Below are 21,545 nucleotides of genomic sequence, written 5' to 3' on the forward strand. Positions count from 1 at the left end.
TGGAGCCTGTTTCAGATTCTGTGTCTCCCCTTCTCTCTACCCCTGCCCTGCTTCCGCTGTGTCTCTTTGTCTCTCAATAATAAATAAACGTTAAAAAAAAATTAAAAAAAATACCCTAGGGACTTGATGTCACTTTTATGTGATTCAATATTAATTTTAAAGGAACCAGAAAAAATAAATAAAAGAACAAGAGAGATGGATTTCTGCCATAGAAAAGAGAATAATATATCCCCATGATCATCTACTTTGATGATATGGCTTTATTATAAAGATCAAGATTGGTTCCATGAGAAAAGTGTTCTTTGTAGCTACACTGAAAAAAGTAGCTCAACATTAATTACAGAAAACCTAAATCACTGCCTTTGGCAGGCATTTTTCAACACCCAAAAGTCTGTATTATATAATTACACAAAACAAGTCAACTAGTTTAATTTTGCAGTTAATTCTTCCTGCCAGGGACACAGGAAAACCATGCTCTTTAGAATGAGATTTTCTGAGGAGATTTTACTGTGTCTTTTTTAAGACACTGGAGGGATATCACCACACCTGCTTTGAACATCTTCCAGGCCTAAGTGTTTGGTGTAGAACTCCAGGGTCTCCATGGAGTTGGTTCACGTACTGGAGATGATCCCAAGCCGATTCCTGAAGTAAAGTCTGCCGTTGTCAGCAGGGCTCGGGTGGCCTGGCTCCAGGGTTGACGTAACCTCCCGTTCTGGTGGGTCTGGCAGCCACAGAAACAAACATTTACTGAGCACGTCCTTTGGCAGGCGTCATGCTAGGTGTTGGTTGAGGTCCTTGAATGCCAGCCCTGCCATCTGCTCTCCTGATTACACAGCAGAAAAATCCTTCAGTAGCTGGCACCAGACAGCCCAGCCTACCAGTCGTCATGAGAGCGCAGCCTCCAATGGTTTGCTCTTCATTTCCTGTCCTGTGCCCAGCTAAAGGAAGTGATGGTTAGGGGGAAGCAGTCACACAGTCTCCATACCCCTCTCTCCTGTAGGTGTTTGGCAGTCCATCATCAAATCGCATCAGCTTGCAGATTTACCTTCACCAAGGTGCCTTTTGATTTATGCCATTGTTATTTTTCCTTTTTGTTTTTTTTTTTAATGTTTATTTATTTATTTGAGAGAGAGAAAGAGACAGAGAGAGAGTGAGTGCAAGCGGGGAGGGGCAGAGAGAGAGGGAGACACAGAATCAGAAGCAAGCTCCAGGCTCTGAGCTGTCAGCACAGAGCCCGATGTGAGGCTCGAACTCACAAACTGTGAGATCATGATCTGAGCTGAAGTCAGACACTTAACTCACTGAGTCACCCAGGTGCCCCTATCTTTCCTTTTTAAATCAGCAGTCATTGTGGGAAATAGCCATTTGGAATGTAATGCTTTTTTTTTTTTTTTTTTTACTACATTTTTTACTACACTTACTACATTTAGTATTTACTAATGTATTTACTACAAAATGGCTGAAGATGTTAATATGGCAAATACTTATTGAGTGCCTATGGGGCACCACGCAAAGCGCTGGATCCTTGAAGAAGTCCCAGTTGCTTTAATCACCACTGGGCTCACAGTGCAGGGGGGCACAAAGTGGTCTCAGAGCACAGAGGAAGGAATACTGATATTTGCCTGGGAAAATCAAAGAAACTTCATCAATAAGGTAACATTTCATTTGGGTTTGGAGGGATGTCTAGAAGTTTTTGGGGAGAGGCTGCGAAGGATAGAATAAATTTGGGGCAAAGGTACAGAGCATGTGCAAAGACATATTATCTCATGGAAGGACCTGGTATGTCCAGGAGAAGGAGAGAAATTCAGAGTATTAGGAGTACATAGCATTAAAGGACAGGGCTGGAAGGGTTGGTGCAGCCAGATAGTGGAGGTTTGTGTCAACCATGCTCAGGAGTCTGGGTTGCATCCCAGTCACTAGAAGGTACTCCAACAAGCAATGTAGGGTGTGCAGTTAAATATAGAGAAATAAATTGCAGGGAAGTGGTTAAGCGAAAGGGAAAAGGAGCCTGATTTAAACCAGCAGGAGGGATAAAAAAAACTTGTACTATTTGAGTCAAGAGCCACTTCTGTGATGGCATTTATTTAGAGACTATATTTTTATGGTTAATGAAAAAGCAGGGGTATTATTTATTATAATAGCAAGACCATCTAAAGTGTTATGTAAAACATTGCATTGTTAGAGTACTACACTAAAACAAACTTTGTTTGAATTCAGGAGCTGCCTTAGAATAAATTTAAGTCTCAATAATAGCTATCATTTTGAAATGTATTTAGGACATTTCTTTTGTCCTGAATTTTTATTCAAATTTTATTTTATTTTATCATTATATGTATCTTTTATTGCAGGCAGCTTTCTTAGTAAGACGAAGTGGTATATGAATAAATGCAAATAAAAGTTAAAATTAAGTAATATATAACATATATGCATACACACAATATGCATATATGTATATATACATTAAAATTTCTGATTTTGCACAAAAACAGACACTCAGATCAATGGAACAGAATAGAGAACCTGGAAATGGACCCACAAATGTATGGCCAACTAATCTTTGACAAAGCAGGAAAGAATATCCAATTGAATAAAGACAGTCTCTTTAGCAAGTGGTGCTGGGAAAACTGGACAGCGAAAAATGAACCTGGACCACTTTCTTACACCATACACAAAAATGAACTCAAAATGGATGAAAGACCTAAATGTAAGACAGGAAATCATCAAAATCCTCAAGGAGAAAGCAGGCAAAAACCTCTTTGATCTTGGCTGCAGCAACTTCTTACTCAACACATCTCCAGAAGCAAAGGAAACAAAAGCAAAAATGAACTATTGGGACCTCATCAAAATAAAAAGCTTTTGCACAGCGAAGGAAACAATCAGCATAGCTAAAAGGCAACCGATGGAATGGGAGAAGATATTTGCAAATGACATATCAGATAAAGGGTTAGTATCCAAAATCTATAAAGAACTTATCAAACTCCACACCCAAAAAACAAATAATCCAGTGAAGAAATGGGCAAAAGACATGAATAGGCACTTCTCCAAAGAAGACATCCAGATGGCCAACCAACACATGAAAAAATGCTCAACATCACTCATCATCAGGGAAATACAAATCAGAACCACAATGAGATACCACCTCACACCTGTCAGAATGGCTAACATTAATAACTCAGGCAAGAGCAAATGTTGGTGAGGATGCGGAGAAAGAGGATCTCTTTTGCACTGCTGCTGGGAATGCAAACTGGTGCAGCCACTCTGGAAAACAGTATGGAGGTTCCTGAAAAAATTAAAAACAGAACTACCCTACAACCCAGCAAATGTACTACTAGGTATTTATCCAAGGGATACAGGCGTGCTGTTTCGAAGGGGCACATGCACCCCAGTGTTTATACCAGCACTATCAACAATAGCCAAAGCATGGAAAGAGCCCAAATGTCCATCAATGGATGAGTGGATAAAGAAGATGTGGTATAAATATATAATGGAGTATTACTTGGCAATCAAAAGAACGAAATCTTGCCATTTGCAACAACGTGGATGGAACTAGAGTGTGTTATGCTAAGCGAAATTAGGGAAAGACAAATATATAACTTCACTCATATGAGAACTTTAAGACACAGAACAGATGAACACAAGGGAAGGGAAGCAAAAATAATATAAAAACAGGGAGGGGGACAAAACAGAAGAGACTCTTAAATATGGAGAACAGAGGGTTACTGGAGGGGTTGTAAGAAGGGGGAGGGGCTGAATGGGTAAGGGGCATTAGGGAATCTACTCCTGAAATCGTTGTACTATATGCTAACTTGCAGGTAAATTAAAAAAATAAAAATAAATTTAAAAAAAATTCTGTTTGGTTTTGGTTAATGAGAACATTATTTTTAGTTCTTCTGAACCTCTCAAAAATTTCAGGTCAATAGTTTCCAAACATTTGTGTCCTACGTGGAATCTTAGAGCCTGGGTATTAGCGTGGAGGTATATCAGCCTGGAGCAGCTAACGCCTGTATGTGTGATTTTAAGTAATTCTTGAGAAAAAATACTTAAATGTCTGTATTTGTTTATATCGTTTTTTGATGATGGTCAAGGAAACCCTTGGCCTAACAACTCTTCACAGAGATCTAGAAGAGTGTGGTGAATCCAAGCTGGCTTATACCAATCTAAACTTTTCCTCATCTTATTGGTAAAATAGGTCACTGACCCTGTGGCCTGGTATCTTACCTATGTTTCCTCCAGGGCACCAGTCCAAAACACTATGCAGAATCTGATAGGCAGGTTCATTGAACATAGTTTTTCTTATTTTGAATGAAATAAAATGGTGACCACGAAGGATCATGTGGCCTGGTATCTTACCTATGTTTCCTCCAGGGCACCAGTCCAAAACACTATGCAGAATCTGATAGGCAGGTTCATTGAACATAGTTTTTCTTATTTTGAATGAAATAAGATGGTGACCACGAAGGATCATGTACATATGATATTTGGTAACCTTATTGCTCTAATTAATTTCCTTCCTTCATTCTATCTATGTACTCAGTTACCTACTATCAATCATAAAAATAACAACTTAATCATTACTTTATGGAGTTTTCCCTCATCTTGTTGATTAAGTTAATCGCACCTTATTAGATACACTTTCACAACATCTTGTACCAACAACTCTTTTGTAGTATTCATGACGGTTATAGTTTACATTTATTTGTATGACCTTTTGTTTAACATCTGTCTACTCCAAAAGATTTTACATTCTCTCAGGAACAGGGAGCCTTTTTTTTTTTTTTTTTTTTTTTTTTGCTTATTGTTTATATCTCAAACACTTAGCACAATGCCTAACCCATAATGGAGACTCAAAATTGTGTTGAATGTGGAAATAAATGAATGGACATGAGTACAAATGAGTATGGTGGCCCCTTTTGTACATTCATGGATCACAAATGGTGGGTGAGTGTCCAGCAGCCCTAATCAGCAGGGGGCTGATGTCTTTTCTTAACCTGTTCTTGTTGCCTGAAGGTGTGGGTCTCTTTTTTGGTGATTCATGTGACAAAAGATTATGTAGACTGTCTGATCTCTGGGAAGCTTGTTACATATAAAGTAAAGTGACTTGTTTACATGTCACAGCTCACTGCTCAGAATTTTAAGGGGGAAAGAATTTGAGAATAGAGTTAATTTCATATATTGGAGTTTATAATGAACTAAGTCCTTTTCTGGAATATGCAATGTATTTGAAATAACTGAAAATACCTGACACTGAAGTAAAAAAAGAATAGAGATGTTCCTTAGCTTCTCTGATACATTCATCCTGTTTGGAGTCATTGCAGTGAAGGCTTTCATTCACTTGGCTTTTTTGGGACCCATGTCAACAGTGAATCCCAACACAGACTGTCATGTTACTCAGACTGGGAGCTATCTGTACCATTTTTTCACTAATAAATTATATCAGTGAGCAGGCAGCATGCATGGAACAATGGAAAGAATGTATGTTTTGAGACAATATGACCCGAGTTCAAGATCTGGACAGGCTTTTTATTGACTAACTAAAAGGTGCTGGGCATGTTCCTTATTCTCTTCAAACTTCAGTTTCTTCTTTAAAAAAAAAAAGAGAGATAATAATGCTTATCTTGCACTGATGATTAAAAAAGCCAATGTCTGTAAAGCACCAAAAGCATATTACTAGTATCATTAATTTCAGGATTAAATTAATTTTCAGAAAAAAAGATTCTGAATCAATTGAAAAATGCATTAGAGATATTTCCATAGGTATCCTGGAAGTCTTGGCAAACTATGCCAATAATAGAAAGATTAATTTCTACTTGCATGGAACTGAATAATAGACTTACATTGTAGAAGTTAACAAACTCATATGTGATACTCTTAACCAAATACCAAGCGGGAAAAGATTATCCCCTAAGAATGTTAATACTTAAAAAAAAATACACTCTCAGAGTGCTTGGGTGGCTCAGTCGGGTAAGTGTCTGATTTTCACTCAGGTCATGATCTCGCTGTTCGCTGTTCGTGGGTTCGAGCCCCACAAGGGGTTCTGTGCTGACAGCTGGTAGCCTGGAGCCTGCTTCAGATTCTGTCTCCTTCTCTCTCTGCCTCTCTGCCGCTTCACACTTTCTTTGACTCAAAAGCAAATAAACATTAAAAAAAATAATTAAAAAAAAATACGCTCTCTTCTTTGGGCACACAAGTGTCTTTATAGACCAAGTAATAATTAGAATGTCTGTGGTGGAAAGCTGCAGGGAATGAGACCTTTGGACTGGGTAAATGCAGAGCAGCGCAGGGCAGGTTGAGCGCTATCCAAGCCTCAGGATGGGAGGAACCTCATTTTCCCTGACACTTGCCAGCAAGGCTGAGATCCCTATCCTGCCTCAGCTGCTGCTGCTGCTGCTTAGGAGCAGAGAGGGCAGAGATTTCCTTGTCCTGCCCTGTAAAATCTTGCACTTCAGTTCAGCAAGGACAGGTCAGGTGGAGGTTGGGGACTTGGAACCCAGTGGGGAAGCAGGGGATTTTGACTATTGTTTCTGTTCAGTACTTGGCAAAAGAACAGAGGGCTCCTTCCAAGGAAATGATCTGGGGGCGGGCCAGGTGGAGTTGTGGGTGGATGCTATATTGAGTAGCAGCAGTTGAGAGAGGGAGCAAGTACTCAGCTCTCAGGTCTCTGTTCCAGAGAATTTTCTCCACCTTTGGCACTTGGTATGCCACCTGTGCACCAGACCCCAGGTGTGTCTTGAACAGAGTTTGGGTACGTTGCTTAATGTGAGCAAAGCCTGTGTTTCTATTGAAACGTAGAATCTACTCTTGTCGTGTTGATGGTGCTGGAATTATTTGGCTGAGGCAGGGAAAATTTCATGTGTTGATGGGTAATGAGAAAGGCCTTTCCGGGTCTCTGCATCAGATTCTAAACAACTGGCTAAGGAGCGCTGACAGCTGAGAGAAGAAAAGAGCTGGAAAGCAGATGCCTGATAGCTTCTCTGGTGCATTCGTTTTGCTTGGGGTCATGTGGTGCATTTTCTTTCATTGTAGAAAAATGATCTATTCCCTTGCTGCTTTAGTTGGTGGACCAGAGTCCCCAGGGGCTTTTCCCATTTTAGCGTGGCTGACTCTTAAAAGAAATAGAATGCAGCAAAAGTAAAATATTACCAGTTATTCCTACATTTTAGAGTTTAATGTTTTGTTTGGTGCTTCCATCACTTTGGTTCTTGCTTTAGGTATGTCTCTTCTGTCCTCCTGGCCAAACCACCCACAAACTAAAGAATATAACCTGCCTTGTACAGTTACGTATATCCTCTGTAGCCCTGTGTGTTAATTCCTAGTGCTTTTTAATATATGAGGTTGACATTTCTGATGGTGATTAAGATGACATGAATTTTATGAGATAAACTGAAGTAAAATAAAACCCAGAACTAAAGGTTCCTATACATCACTACAAAAATTGCCTACCTCATCTTAGAAACCTCCCCTCCCCTAAGCTTCAAGGTCCAGATCAAATTCTGCCAAGCTCAGAAAGCCTTCTCTGCCATCAATAAGCAGATCCGTTTCCCCCATGTTATGATTTCCTAGTTGCCCTTTTCTGCATCACCCATTTGACACTTCTTTTCTTCCTCCCCCCTCCCTCTCCCCTCCCTGTCCCCTCCTTATTTTTCTTCTTCTTCCTCCTCCTCCCCTTCTTCTTCTTCTTCTTCTTCTTCTTCTTCTCCTTCTCCTCCTCCTCCTCCACCTCCTTCTCCTTCTTGCCATATTCCTTTAATTGTCATGAAAAAGGTTCAGGGGACTTTAAGGTTTTATATCTATGGTAGATAGTTTTAACATCTGTTAGTAGTTCCAGTTTTCACCTTGTATATCTTCCCTCTATCTCCTTTAATAGATGTTTTAATGTGGAAAGATGCTTTTAAAATGTTAGGTTTTCATTTCGTTTCATTAAAATATCCATTTCCTCATCTTGTCATTGCCAAAGAACAGTCTCTTGCTCATTTTTGAGAAACCACATAAGTTGCTCAAACTCAGACTTTATTTCTTCTTCAGTTCCAATGATTTTCTGGTTTGCATAGTTATCCCCTTTTCTACTTGTTCCACTCTCTCCTTCCATGGTTCAGTGCAATTCTCCAATCTTTTCCTGTGATGGGGAACAGCCTTCTCTCCGGGTCAAATGCAGTGATTCCAGTGATCAGTGGAGAAACTACACTGTGGACAAAACTTTCCAGTCCTTCTGACAGAAGAAGGCCACACTTAATTATGCTTTTTCAGATACGAGCTTCTCTTCCTTCTTCTTCCTCTGGCTTCTTCTTATTTATAGTAGCTTAGCGATTTCCATCAAATTGCCCAGCTGGGGATTGCTTATGAATTTCCTTCCTGGAGAACAATAATGGCAAAATGGACAGGGTAAAGTATCATTTAGATCCTTCCAGGACAGACTGACTCAAGAGAGACAGAAGTTATGCCCACACTGGGTCTTTCAAGTAGTCCAGACAGATGGGACAGCTAGCCCCTATTTGGAAGCCTGCCAGGGATGTCACACACTCCATTGAGCCATGAACAAAGGTGGTGGATGAGGTAATCTGTTCTGTAGTAAAGCCTGGCCCGCTAACACTCAGGACCCAGTGAGCGATGGGTATCCTCCCACAGACCTTGGAAACTGACCAGCTTTCATTTTCACCGGATTGGCATGTTGATGATAGCTTGTATAAACCTGTTTATCCCTTTGCCCCTTAGCTCTAGAGTCTCTTGCCAAGAATACTCCACAGGCTGGAGTCGATTACATCCTAGAACAGATTAGCTGGGCTGCTGTTTTTTCCACTCAATGATGTAAAGTCAGCCTAAATGACTTTCCCATTCAAGAAAGTAGCTTTAGGTCCAAGACTAGGAATCTTTCCTGGAGCAAATGGCTGAGCCCCTCTCTGGCCAGAGACTGCTGTGGCCCCAGAGCCTGGTTCCAACACCTATTTCCCATTCTGCATTGTGGTTTACTTTGTTGCGTGTTTACATAAAAGTCTATAGTGACCTCCTTATGAACAAGGACGTTTTAAATATCTTAAGTGAGTTTTTGTTTTCCATCCTGCCCAGCACAAATAGGAACTCAAGAAGTATTTATTGTGTGGTGCTATTTCTCCCCATTTTGTTGATCAATCAAAAACTGATTCAACACCTATTCTGTGCCAACAACTGTTATTCCATGCCAGGGAGATGTTGTGAACAAGGCACACATGGTCTCTGCCTTTGATCAGAAATAATTTCCTTCCTTATCGAGGAAAGGAAAATCGAGCAGGAGAATGTAAGAAGAGGCTGGAAAGGGAAGGAAAATCAGGCAGTTAGAAGAAACACTATGATTTGTTTGGAAAGTGCATACATTGCCCCCATTCTCATTTTCATAGTAAAGTTTTAGAAGTTAAAAACAATGGCTCTGGAGTGAGTTCCCTGCTTGTGTTCAGATTCCCATTCTGCTTCCTTTCGGGGTGGCCTTGGCATTGTTATTTAATCTCACTGAGGCTCACTTTGTGCTATTAATAGAGCCTACAACTTCCAATTAGATGATGTTGGGTGCCCAGCTCATAATGTGTGCTTAATTAGTGTCAGTGGTTATTAATTTTATTAGTATTATTAGCTGCCGCTATCTCTACACGTGAAGGAAGGGTCATGTCAACACCACTGGGAATAGGGTGGAGACAGCCCAGGCTGGGAGTTTGCTCAATGGTTTCCTTTCCCAGATGGCAGAGCTGCCTTCAGGCTCTCTGAACAACTCTGAAGGGTGTGCTGGAACCTTACATATCTGGACATAATCTGACATTTGTGGGATTCCCAGCTCTCACCTTCTGCTGGCAGTCGTCCTCTTGCTCCCACTAAGCCTTACTAAATGGGAGAATATATGGAGGAAAAAAGAAATTTCCTCCCTTCTTTGGCCTCCTGGTTGTAAGTTTACTTACAAGGGAAGAATGGTGTTCAATATCTTGTGGGTTAAGCTCTCCTGGCTAGAACTTTGTTTTCTCCAATACTAACAAAATGGATTTTCTTCCCCCACCCCACCCTTTCTTGTTAATAGGGTGCTGAGAAAATTTTGTCAATGAATGAATCAGGAGAACTGCAAGACCTCTTAACCAAAATTGAGGTAATTGTGCTTTTAGCAACTTATTTTTAGTAATCAAAATGTTAAAACACATTCTGATTGTAATTGAGTTTTCCTAATTGAATTTTTCTCCCCATGTTCTTACAAATATGTAATGGGATACGTGTGGCAGTTTTCATTTGGTATCACCTGCCATTAGGTTTGCTCCAGCTAGAGTGACTTTAGTGTTAGCTTCTCCCCACCTCATAGTATTAGGTGAGAATCCCAGTCAGCTTTATTAGAGCCTAATTCTCTGTAATAGAGCTGTTGATGAGGTGTTTCAGAATCAGGCAATTGTCTTGAAGCACGTTTACAATTTTTCATTTAAATTATCTTTCCCACGGACCAGCTTATCATTTCTAAACATTTCAGAAAAATTATTTCTCCTAAAGTGCACACTTTAACTTTGTTCCAATACTTACAATCGTAGCATCAGAGAAATGCATGATCAAATATGTAATGTATCAAATCAATATGGAACCAGAGAGTCCTCTGCTAAACTATATTATCAGCCTGTTTCTCTCCATAGGTAGGAAAGTCATATCTTTCCTGGCCCAAACTGGGACACTTTGAGAGTAAAGAGGGTGTGTTAATGATTTCTCTGGGACAGCACACATGAACCAGGACATTCCCAGGTGAATTAGGCAATATGGGCCCCCAGTATCTATAAGCCCTGCCAGCTCTTCTTGGTCTAGTCTCCTCCACTGACCTCACCTCTGATTCTCTACCACTTTTTGTTCTTTATTTGCAAGAGACAACTCTCTGTGGCTTCTTCCTACCATTCCTTTGTGCAAGCTGATTTGTCTGCCTAGAATGCTCTTATTCCAGGTCCTCATTTACTTACACCATCTTCAGGGCCCATCTTACAGTATCCTTTCTTCCCCAGATCATTCCTGGTCTCTTGCACCTTGGAATTTTTATAACCCTCTTTCTGTTGGGTGCTTACCACAATCCTTTGACTTGTGTATCACCTTTCCTTGGGTATTTGATGGGTGTCCCAAACGAACCAAGGGCTCCTTGGTTTTAGGAATCATGTTTCATTCCTATTGTGATTTCTCTTTTTTTTTTTTTTTTTTTTTAACGTTTATTCATTTTTGAGAGATAGAGCATGAGCGGAGAAGAGAGAGGGAGACACAGAATCTGAAGCAGGCTCCAGGCTCCGAGCTGTCAGCACAGAGCCCGATGTGGGGCTCGAACTCACGAACCGTGAGATCATGACCTGAGCCAAAGTCTGACGCTCAACCAACTGAGCCACCCAAGCACCCCCCCCATTGTGATTTCTTCCAGAAAGACAAACACAGTGAGGGCATGGACTATATAGTCAGCAACTCCTCTCAGCTTGAAAATCTGTGTGGATGGACTTATTTCTTTCTTTTTGTCCCTATACTCGACTCCAACCCCCTGAAACCATGAGTTTAGGTTAATGCATATCTTTTATTTAAATGATTTAACTTGGTTAATATGTATTATTGTTTTCTGCGTACATTTTTGTCATGCTGTTATGTAATATAGCATTGCATTTTTGTTGTGTAATATTTTACACAAATAAAATATTTTTTATTTTGTTGCAAATTGTCTTCACTAGGCACTATGTTTTGTTTTTAAGGGCCATGTATGTTGCTATGTGAACATTTAATACATTTCTTCTAACTACTCCATGATGGAAACATATCTGTATTGTCCAAAGTGGTAACCATGGGCTGTATGTGGCTATTGAGCACTTTATAGTCACTGTTATAGCAAGTAATATGGCTAGTGTGACTGAGAAACTGAAATTTTAATTTTATTTAATTTTATTTGATTTAAAATTAAATTTAAATAGCCAAATGCTAGTGGCTCCTGTTTTGGACAGTGCAGCTCTGTGGTGCCTACCCACTATTTTTTATCTACCTGCTTTTCCATTGATGGATACCCAGATGTCATTCAGTACCCTCCTCAAACACTGCTTCCAGGAACAACCTTGAACATGTTCCTTATGGATTTCTGTGGGAGTAGAAATTGCTTAAGCATACACTTAATTTTCCAAGTAGATGGCTCTCTGGACTGGTTGCACCTTTCAAATACTCCCTGTTGTAGGGAAAGACGTTTTTAGGTGTTCCCACGTTCTTCCTACCCACGATTCTTGACAATATTTTACATTGTTCTCTAATTTACTGTTTTCTAGTTTTTGCTAGGGTAGTAGGTGTGAAGATATATTGCCTTATTGTTTTAATTTACATTTTTCTGATTACCACTGAGTTTGAGTGTCCCATTGTATGCTTGTTAAATTTTAAATTTCTTGGGGCACCTGGGTGGTTCAGTCAGTTAAGCATCTGACTTCAGCTCAGGTCATGATCTCTCAATTCATGAGTTCCAGCCCCATGTTGGGGTCCATATTGACAGCTCAGAGCCTGGAGCCTGCTTCAGATTCTGTCTCCCTCTCTCTGCCCCTCCCCCACCTTGCACTCTCTCTCTCTCTCTTTCTCTTTCTCAAATATAAACATTAAAAACATTTTAAATTTCTTGTGTAAACTGTGTATTCTTATACCTTCCCTGTGAAAGTCTTGGAATTGTCTTTTTTTTTTTTCTTGGTTGAGTTTTGGAAGAATCTTCTACATTCTAAATATATTTTTTCTTTGTTTTAGTCATTGTCAATGTTTCCTTTCCTTTTTTCAGTTTTTTTCATGATGTCCGTCACCCAACAGAAATCCTCTGATATAATCAAATTGATCATCCTTCCTCATAACGAAGTAGTCTTTTATCTTAACGTTACATAGATATTATCCTGCATTCCCTTCTATTAACTTTATAATTTTTCATACCTAGGTCTTTACTTCATACAGAATGCACTTGCATTTTCTTATTTATGATGAGATAGCTTCCCCAAACCAGCTACTAAATAATCTACTATTTTTTTTATTGCTCTGTTGTGCCAATTTTATATCATAATAAATCCCCATGTGTACTTGGGTCTTGGTTTGACTCTCTACTGAGTTCCTTTGCCAGTCTTATTGTAGCAATATCATCCTGTTTTTATTTCTGTGGCTTAACAGCATCTTCTAGAGTCATATAGGGTAAATCTCTCTCATTACTCTTTTTAAAGATTGATGATCGGCTTAGCTCTTCATGGACTTTTATTCTTTGAGTCTACAATCCCTTAATTCTGCAAGTTGGTGAACACCATCACGCTATATAACATAACCTCTGTCTCTCAGCTCAAAGAATTTTGGAAAGAAGATTTTGTTCTCTTCATCAAATCTGTCTCCATTCTACAGATGGCATAAATAAGGTGCAGACATTTAAGACTATTCATGATGTTGAAAAGAATTGTATGGTACTGACTTCTGCTGTTGTAGGAGCTGTAAGGTGTTATAACTCTGTTGGGCTGCTTTTCCCATGTAACAAAACTGGTAGAGAAATTGTAGCCATCCAAAGAAAGCTCTAATTTGCCTGTGAGAGGAGCTAGGGCTTAAGGCACACTAGCCTAGGTAAAGATATTGACCCTCAAGAGAGGCAGTTGGAAGAGCCAGGAAAAGTGGATAAGGGATGCAAAATTCCAGTCTAAACCCATCCCATTCTTCAAGTTTACTTTTGGCAGTGGAGTAGGAGTTAAATATTCATGAGGTTGGAAACATTGGAGTCTTTACTATGTAGCAAGTAACATTCTTGATGTTTTGTATGTATTAAGTCATTGAAACGTCACAACTCTGCAGGTCAGTTTCTATTATTATCCCCTTTTTACTAACCAGGAAATGGAGGCACAGAGATTAAATCACTTTCTGAAGACCTTACAGACAGTGTTTGATTCATGATTATAATCACCCTGACTTAAAAACCCATGGTCTTAAGCATGAATCTATGCTTCCATGACTCTCAAATTAAGTGGCATGTAGTTGCCTGGGAAATCTGACCATATGTGGTAGGACCCAAAGCTCAAGTGAGAAGTTCGCTGTGAGGTAGACAGAGTATGAGGTCCAGGGAACAGACTAGGCTTTAACACTGGACTCCGAAACTAGAGGGAGGCCATCCTGAAAGATGGGTAAATTGGTGGTAACTTTAGAGAGAAACCAGACAGATCTTGCCAAATTCTAGTTTGCTGTTAGTTCGTACTACATGGTAGATGATGACTATCCTGGTCCTCATAATTCAGGTCCCAGTTTTTAACAGTTATTCCAAATGATGGTGAAGAAAGAGAGGTAGCAGTTATGGTTGGGCCATCAGAAATGGAGTCAGCAAATAATTTCAAATTTCCAAGTCAAAGCATCTTAGCATACATCCAGCCCAAGTGAATATTGCTCTGGGAAGTCAAGTGGGCCTGATTCATTGATGAAAATTGTCAGTGGATTCAAACATGAGGCTATGGCTAAAGCCAGCAGAAGCAAGTGAAATATAACAATAGCTAGTGTGGATACTTGGGTTCAGTGGGGCTAGGTGCACCTGGGAGGATTCTCTTCCTGAGACAGAATTTGCAGGGTATATAGTGTGAGCTCCTAATATATATATAGTGTGAGCTCCTAATATATAGTGTGAGCTAATATAGTGTGAGCTCCATGTAGACACAAGATCCTTGTCTCTTTTGTTCTATTCTGTACCTTTAGTGCCTAGAACAGGGATTGGCAAATAACAGACAATAAATATTTGTTAAGTGAAAAGATGAATGAATCCTCTTTCATCCAAGGTTCCTTTTTTGAAAAGGCAAAGCAGTGAGCTGATGAAAAGGAAGAGAAAAATAATTATTTTATGTAGGATAATGCTTGAGTGAAAGGATGAAATGAAAACACCATTTTAGTAATATATTTATTTATTTATTTATTTATTTATTTATTTATATTAATAAACAAGCTGGAGATTAGAAGCAAAGACGTGTCTACGATTCCCCTAAAACAATAACCATGATGGATAGCTGATCCTGCTGGTGTTCACACAGAGGAAGCCCGGGGAGCCTTGAGATGTATTAGCAAACACCTGGTTATGGCAGATCCTGAATTAAAGATTGCAGATGGTAGAGAAGCTCCAAGTAAGCTCTTGCCTTGCTATTTTTTTTTTAAAGTTATGAACAAACATTCTTGTCATTTCTAATGAGATTGCCAACATATGCCCATTTCGTGTCCTTTTTTTCTTGTAAAATCTGACTCTCCCCTGAGGGCTGGTGATTACTTATTTATTGCTCACGAAGAGCACAAGAGTTTCAGCTACACACGGAGGATGCTAGAATGGCACAGGCTATTTTTGCAGGACGTTGGTGCTACCAGACACTGTCTTAACCCTCCCTGGAGAAGCACAGTTCTGGATGGCGACCCTCCCAGTGCGGAGGGTGGGGCGGTGGCCACGGCATATTCATAGAAGCATCAGAGACCACTGACTCACCTGGGAAATCAGGCCATGTACTCTGTCTGCCTCTCTCTGAAATCTGAACATCTTTTTAAGTAGGCTTATGGCAGTCCAGCACACTGGGTTCAAAAATCAGACTCCTATATTTAGGCTAATGAATTTAAGATTATAAGCCACAACTTTCCTCTGTGTCGACAGTTAGTTCAGGGGCTTCTTTCTCAAGGCTGCAAATTACGGATGCTGGAAACTCTGATCATCAGGATAGATTGTGTTTATCAGCAGCTTGATCAGACAGAGGTGTTTAGCAGGCACTTAACAAGCATTTTCTGAATTAAATTGTTGAATGTAGTTTAAAACAAAATACATAGACAGAGGTAAATCATCCAGAGATGATTATATGCAAAGTGTGCCCTCTTTGACAATTTGTTATATGGATAAATTTGCTTCATAGACAATCTGGATGACGAGATTTATGGTTCCAGAAAATCAGGTGAATTACTTCCTCTTTAGCGGAATACTTAAGAGACTTTCAAGTTCTACTAGAACAGGAATAGGTAAATCTGAGGTTAAAAATAATAAGTGCATCCATTTCCTAATCTCCAGGAAGATAGTGAAAGCCCTTGATATTAGCATCCTCCTTCTATCTTAGATAATAGGAAAATCTCTTTGTATTTCTGAATTTGAGTTTGTGCTACAAAGGAAATCCATTTGACAATCATTCGTGAGCTCTACCCTTTCATCCTCATCCTGTCGATCCTTTGTGAGAGACTCCGGAGTTCTTGTGTGCTTTAATTCCGATGACCACAGTATGGCGTGGACCCATTCAAAGCTAAGGGTAGGGCTGAGGGCTACTATGAAGTGAACAGGGATGTGTCTGGCCTCACTGCTTTATCCCCAGTGCCTTCCACAGTGCCTGGCAAGTAGACACTCAATATTTGTGGAATGAATGAATAAATGAAAGTGTCTCACCCTCTGAGTCTTTTTTTAAAGTCTCTCGCCAAGTGTATGAGAACAGAAAGAGGTAAAAAGAGAGGATGATTTCTCACTCCTTTTTTTTTTTTCTTGAATTCCACCCCAAAGGGATGTGCTTCCACCCAAACCACTATTCAAAGGAGGGCCATTCTGTGAACTCAGTGCTCTGTGTGCTGTTCTCACCCAGGGCTGCATGGTTTCTCACTTTGCTGGGCAACTGGGCACTAAAGAGCTAGTTGCTTGAAATTCAGTGTTTCTGCAGTGGGCTTCTTCATTGAAAGTGGAAGTCTGTTTTGTTGCTTTTAATAATGGCTGTTGTTAACCTCAGTTCCTCCTTCCTAGAACATTGTCCATGTTTGGGGCAATTTTCTAGCCCCTTTAACACCTGTACTGGGGGCACAACCATCTACTTACCTGCATCTGATACATTTAATACAAGCCAGTTTTTTCTCGTTGTTGGAACTCTTTAAATTGGAACCACAGACTAACAAAACTATAACATTATAACAAAAGTGCTCTCTGAAGGAGATAGCTAGGGATGACTGAATTATTTATTTTTATTAGAAGAACAAATGGAGTAGATTGTACTGGATGGTGTATCGGGAATGAGATACCTGGAGGCTAATGGAGCAGTGAGAGCTCAAGACCCGCTCAGAGCCACCCCCACTTCTGCCTTGGTCACAGCATTTATCATTCAACTCTTTTATGTTTGAGGATCCCATGTAATGTTATCTGACTGAGACTATTATGGATGTAAATAAAGGTGAAAAACTACTACTAAAGAGGAAAGACCATGAGATTTTCTCTTTTGTTAAAAGTTTTTATTTGAATTCCAGTTAGCATACAGTGTAGTGTAAGTTTCATGTGTACAATATAGTGATTCAACACTTCGTAACAACAGCCGGTGCTCCTCACAAGGAGTGCTCTCCTTAATCCCCATCACCTGTTTAAGCCTTCCCCCCACCCACCTCCCCTCTAGTAACCATCAGTTTGTTCTCTACTATTAAGAGTCTGTTTCTTGGTTTGCCTCCCTCTTCTTTTTTTCCCCTTTGCTCAATTGTTTTATTTCTTAAATTCCACATAAGAGTGAAATCATGTGGCATTTTTCTTTCTCTGACTGACCTATTTTGCTTAGCCTAATACCCTCTAGCTCCATCCGTGTCATTGCAAATGACAAAATTTCATTCTTTTTGATGGCTGAGTAATAGTCCACTGTTTGTATATTTACCACATCTTTATCCATTCATCAGTTGAGGGACACTTGGGCTGTTTCTATAGTTTGGTTATTGTAGATAATGCTGCTATAAACACTGGGGTGCCTGTATCCCTTTGAATTAGTATTTTTCTTTTCTTTGGGTAATATCTAGTAGGTGGGAATGCAAACTGGTGCAGCCACTTTGGAAAACAGTATGGAGGTTCCTCAAAAACTTAAAAATAAAACTACCCTATGATCCCGCAATTGCACTGCTAGGTACTCACCCAAAGGGATTTGCTCTTGAAGAAAGTTCTTCAAGTTCCAATTTTCTAATTCCCCTGTGACCTAAACATTGCTTATAGTCATTAAGAGTTTTTGTTTCTTCGTTTGTGAAATCAGGCACGTGTGAGAGTTGGGTATAGACGCTATATAATATGTATGCCATTCTTTTCCTCTCCTCAGTTTATGGCTGAAGCAGCTAATTTTTACTGAGAATGGAAATGCCTTCACAATCTTTCCAATCCTGTGTTCCAAGACATCAGCTGCTTTCCCAAGACAACTGAGCATTTCATACCTTCCCTGTCAGCAACTTCTCTATGAGGGATGCCATACTAAATATGGACTGCTCGCTTACATATAATTCTCAGATAAATGAGAAATAATTTTTAGTTTTTGTATGTCTCATGCAATGTTGGGGACCTACCTATACGAAAATTTATTTGTAGTCTCTCTGAAATTCAAATTAACCAGGCATCTTGTATTTTTAATTGCAAAATTTGATGATACTATTCTACTTGAAACCCAGATCTAGTTATAATCTAGCACTAATGGGTGAAGTCCCAGAGTCAGGGGCCCTAAAGGTCCTTTCTCCAGGACCTAGGCCAGCCCAATATCTGTTCTGATCAGTAGGTCATTGTATGTGTGTGTGTGCGCGCGCGCGCGTGTGTGTGTGTATAATTTTTTTGAGAAAGAGAAAGAGTACCTGTGTACATAAATGGGAGGGAGGGGCAGAGAGAGAAGGAGAGAGAGAATCTTAAGCAGGCTTTATACCCAGCACAGAGCCTGACACGGGGCTTGATCTCACAACCATGAGGGTATGACCTGAGCTGAAATCAAGATTTGGATGCTTAACTGACTGAACCACCCAGGTGACCCACAAGTCATTATGTATTTTTAATATAAACTTCTGGCACAGCTCTCGTGAATGTCAAGAATCTATTTTATCATAGTTTTTAAATTTGATAAGAACACCATTATTTACTAATTATATTATAATTTGCTTTTATTACATTTTTTTCCTTATAATTTGCTTTTAAACTACCCTCTTTTTCCATCACTGGGTTTGGTTTTATTCAATTTATTTTCTAAAGACATTTTAATATTATGTAAAATTGTAAATTCATTATACCATGTTTTGGTCAATACTTGCACAAAGAAATGGCAAAAACCCGCCTACAAAGTAACTAATTGCTACACACACTCAATCTAACTTTCTGGAAGAGTTTTGAATCTGTAGTCTTGATAAAGTTCCCTCTTTGTGTCATCCGGTTTGCCAACCACTACTTTCCATCAAGTAATTCTGTGCCGCTAAAAATGAGGTATTATGTGGATTTTGCCATCTTGACATAATAGCTAAGTCAAACTATATTGGCAGGTGAACTTTGCTATACACAAAAAGTGCATATCTGAAAAGTGGGGACATAAATTTTGAAGCAATCATGTCCTTAATGTTTATTTCCCGAAGCACATTCCATAAAGTACTAATTGTGAGAGAATTATGGTTGTTTCCTGGGAAAAGAGTTGTCATAGCTGTAAGTGCTAAGGAAACGGTGGGTTAAACCCAGTTAATCAGGTTCCTTTTCATTTGGCTGCTTTGGAGACTTGAGTACGTGCAGTTGTGAATCTCCAGAGAACAGCCGTATGTCTGTGTATATAAACCACGTTTGAGTGTGTTTCTGCCTGTGTGTGTGTGTGTGTGTGTGTGTGTGTGTGTGTGTATTGATTCACATTTCCCAGTTTTATTTTAGCAATTATTCTCTTCACAAAGCCAAGCTTTCAAATATTGCTGCAAACTCCTATTTTGCAAGTCAGAAGCTTGGTATTAATTCACTTTTCACCTCGTCTTCATTCTGTAATGGCTCCTAATCTCCCCACCGCTGATGGATACCACTAGTGAACTCTGGCAAAGGATATGTGCTCAAAGAAGGAAATAGAAATGTGTGCGAATAATTTTCAAAATATTATCCTCGATACAATGCACGGTTACTTTCATTTTAGTAGGAGAGTATTTTATCTTTACTTGAGGTAGAAAGGCAGATAGCCATTGTGGGGCGTTTTATGGACTTGGATAAATACCTTAAGATTTCTATGCCTATTTCCTTAAATATAAAATAAGGATAAAGATACCTGAATATCTGCTTTACAGTCGAAGGTGTCTGTATGTGTAAAGGATGGGATGAGGGACGATTCTATACAATAATGCATTTGAAAGTGCTTTTAAAAAAACAAAGCATTATTCAAATGTGCAATGTAACGATAAATCTTCAGTTGATAGTGGCTCTTTCACACTCAGCTTTTAGTGTTTTGATTTTCCAGACTCACTATTAGTGATACTGTTCTATGAACAAAGATATTAAACCGTTAGGAGGTACTCAAGGGAAAGTTACAGTACTTCCCTCTAATGAAAATAACCATTTCCTGAATTGTTTGGTTTGTAAATATGTGTTTTCATATGATAGATCTCCTGAGATCTGGACCCTTTAACCTAAAATGTACCAGTCTTCACAAAACAAGGTTATGCTATTGATGGCCATCAACGGGGTATTAAAGAAAACTTCAGCTAGCTTTCCCCCTGGGTCTCTGCATACATGGTAGGTGATTTCAAGTCCACAGCCAGCATTGTTTTACGACCATCCACAATGCAGGCAGACAGGAAGGCTGGTTGAGTTGTTCATGTTAACGCCTCTTCTGTCCTCTCTTGTCCCCCTGCCGCCCTCTACAGAGAGTGCAGCATCCACAGGAGTGTCCCTCCTGTGGAGGCTTTGGCTTTCTTCCGTGCTCCGTGTGCCATGGGAGCAAGATGTCAGTGTTTCGAAACTGCTTTACAGACTCTTTCAAAGCTTTGAAGTGCACTGCTTGCAACGAGAACGGCCTTCAACGCTGTAAGAGCTGTGCTGGTTAGCCGGAGATCTCACCCAGGGAGAGCCTCGTTTTATTAACTAAAGTCAATCATATGGTTTATACGTGTTTTTATTTTTAACTGTCATGTTTATGAGTTAATCAATAAACTTTGTTTAGTATAATTGCCTTTGTTTTCAATTTTTGCTGTGGCCATTTTCATTGACTCATGAAATAAACGTTTGTTTAACACCGATTTGCCATGCCCTTTGCTAGACCCTGGCTTCTCATTGAAATTAGTAGAGTACCCAGTACCCTTTCAGGATATCCAAACTCTGATTTGTTAAACGTGTTTGAGTTTCTAAAGAAAAGACTCACTGTATGTAATAGTGCCAATTGCAATGTCACCCTTTTGTCTAGAAGGAGTCACTCCAACTCCCTAGATGCATAACTCATTTCTGTGTGTCTCAGCTACAGAGAAGAAAAGAGCTCTGGACAGTGGAAAAAAATATGGTCATATTTATACTTAGAATTTTTTAAAGCTGTAAAATAGTCTTAAAGATGATAACATTAGTGACAAATCACTAATGTTATCAGGTGGATTTCTTGGTGATGATGTAAAAGTTGCCAGAAGACCTATCTGGATTTAGTTTTGTAACATTTGCTTTGTGCTATTGTCACTGAAAACCCTTTAAAAAGGTGCTGTTGTCAGGGGTGCCTGGGTGGGTCAATTGGTTAAGCGTCTGACTTTGGCTCAGGTCACTATCTTGTGGTTCGTGAGTTTGAGCCCTATGTTAGGCTCTTTGCTGACAGCTCAGAGCCTAGGGCCTGCTTTGGATTCTGTGTCTCCCTCCC

At 39.6% G+C, this 21,545-nt stretch overlaps 1 protein-coding gene and 1 pseudogene across 1 annotated transcript in view; one reads left to right on the forward strand and one right to left on the reverse strand.

Moving 5' to 3' along the window:
* The window catches only part of GRXCR1 (glutaredoxin and cysteine rich domain containing 1), a 308,046-nt gene extending 286,960 nt beyond the window's left edge, over positions 1-21,086 (forward strand). The window contains exons 3-4 of the mRNA XM_060655141.3: positions 10,034-10,099; positions 20,575-21,086. Of these exons, the coding sequence (XP_060511124.3) occupies positions 10,034-10,099; positions 20,575-20,754 (246 nt within the window). The 3' untranslated portion in view covers positions 20,755-21,086. The remainder of the gene's footprint in view (positions 1-10,033; positions 10,100-20,574) is intronic.
* Positions 7,918-8,522, reverse strand: LOC132692566 (putative tripartite motif-containing protein 61; annotated as a pseudogene).
* Positions 21,087-21,545: the final 459 nt, after the last annotated feature.

This window comes from Panthera onca, chromosome B1 (assembly GCF_046562875.1).
Source record: "Panthera onca isolate mPanOnc1 chromosome B1, mPanOnc1 haplotype 2, whole genome shotgun sequence".
Taxonomy (NCBI): Eukaryota; Metazoa; Chordata; class Mammalia; order Carnivora; family Felidae; genus Panthera; species Panthera onca.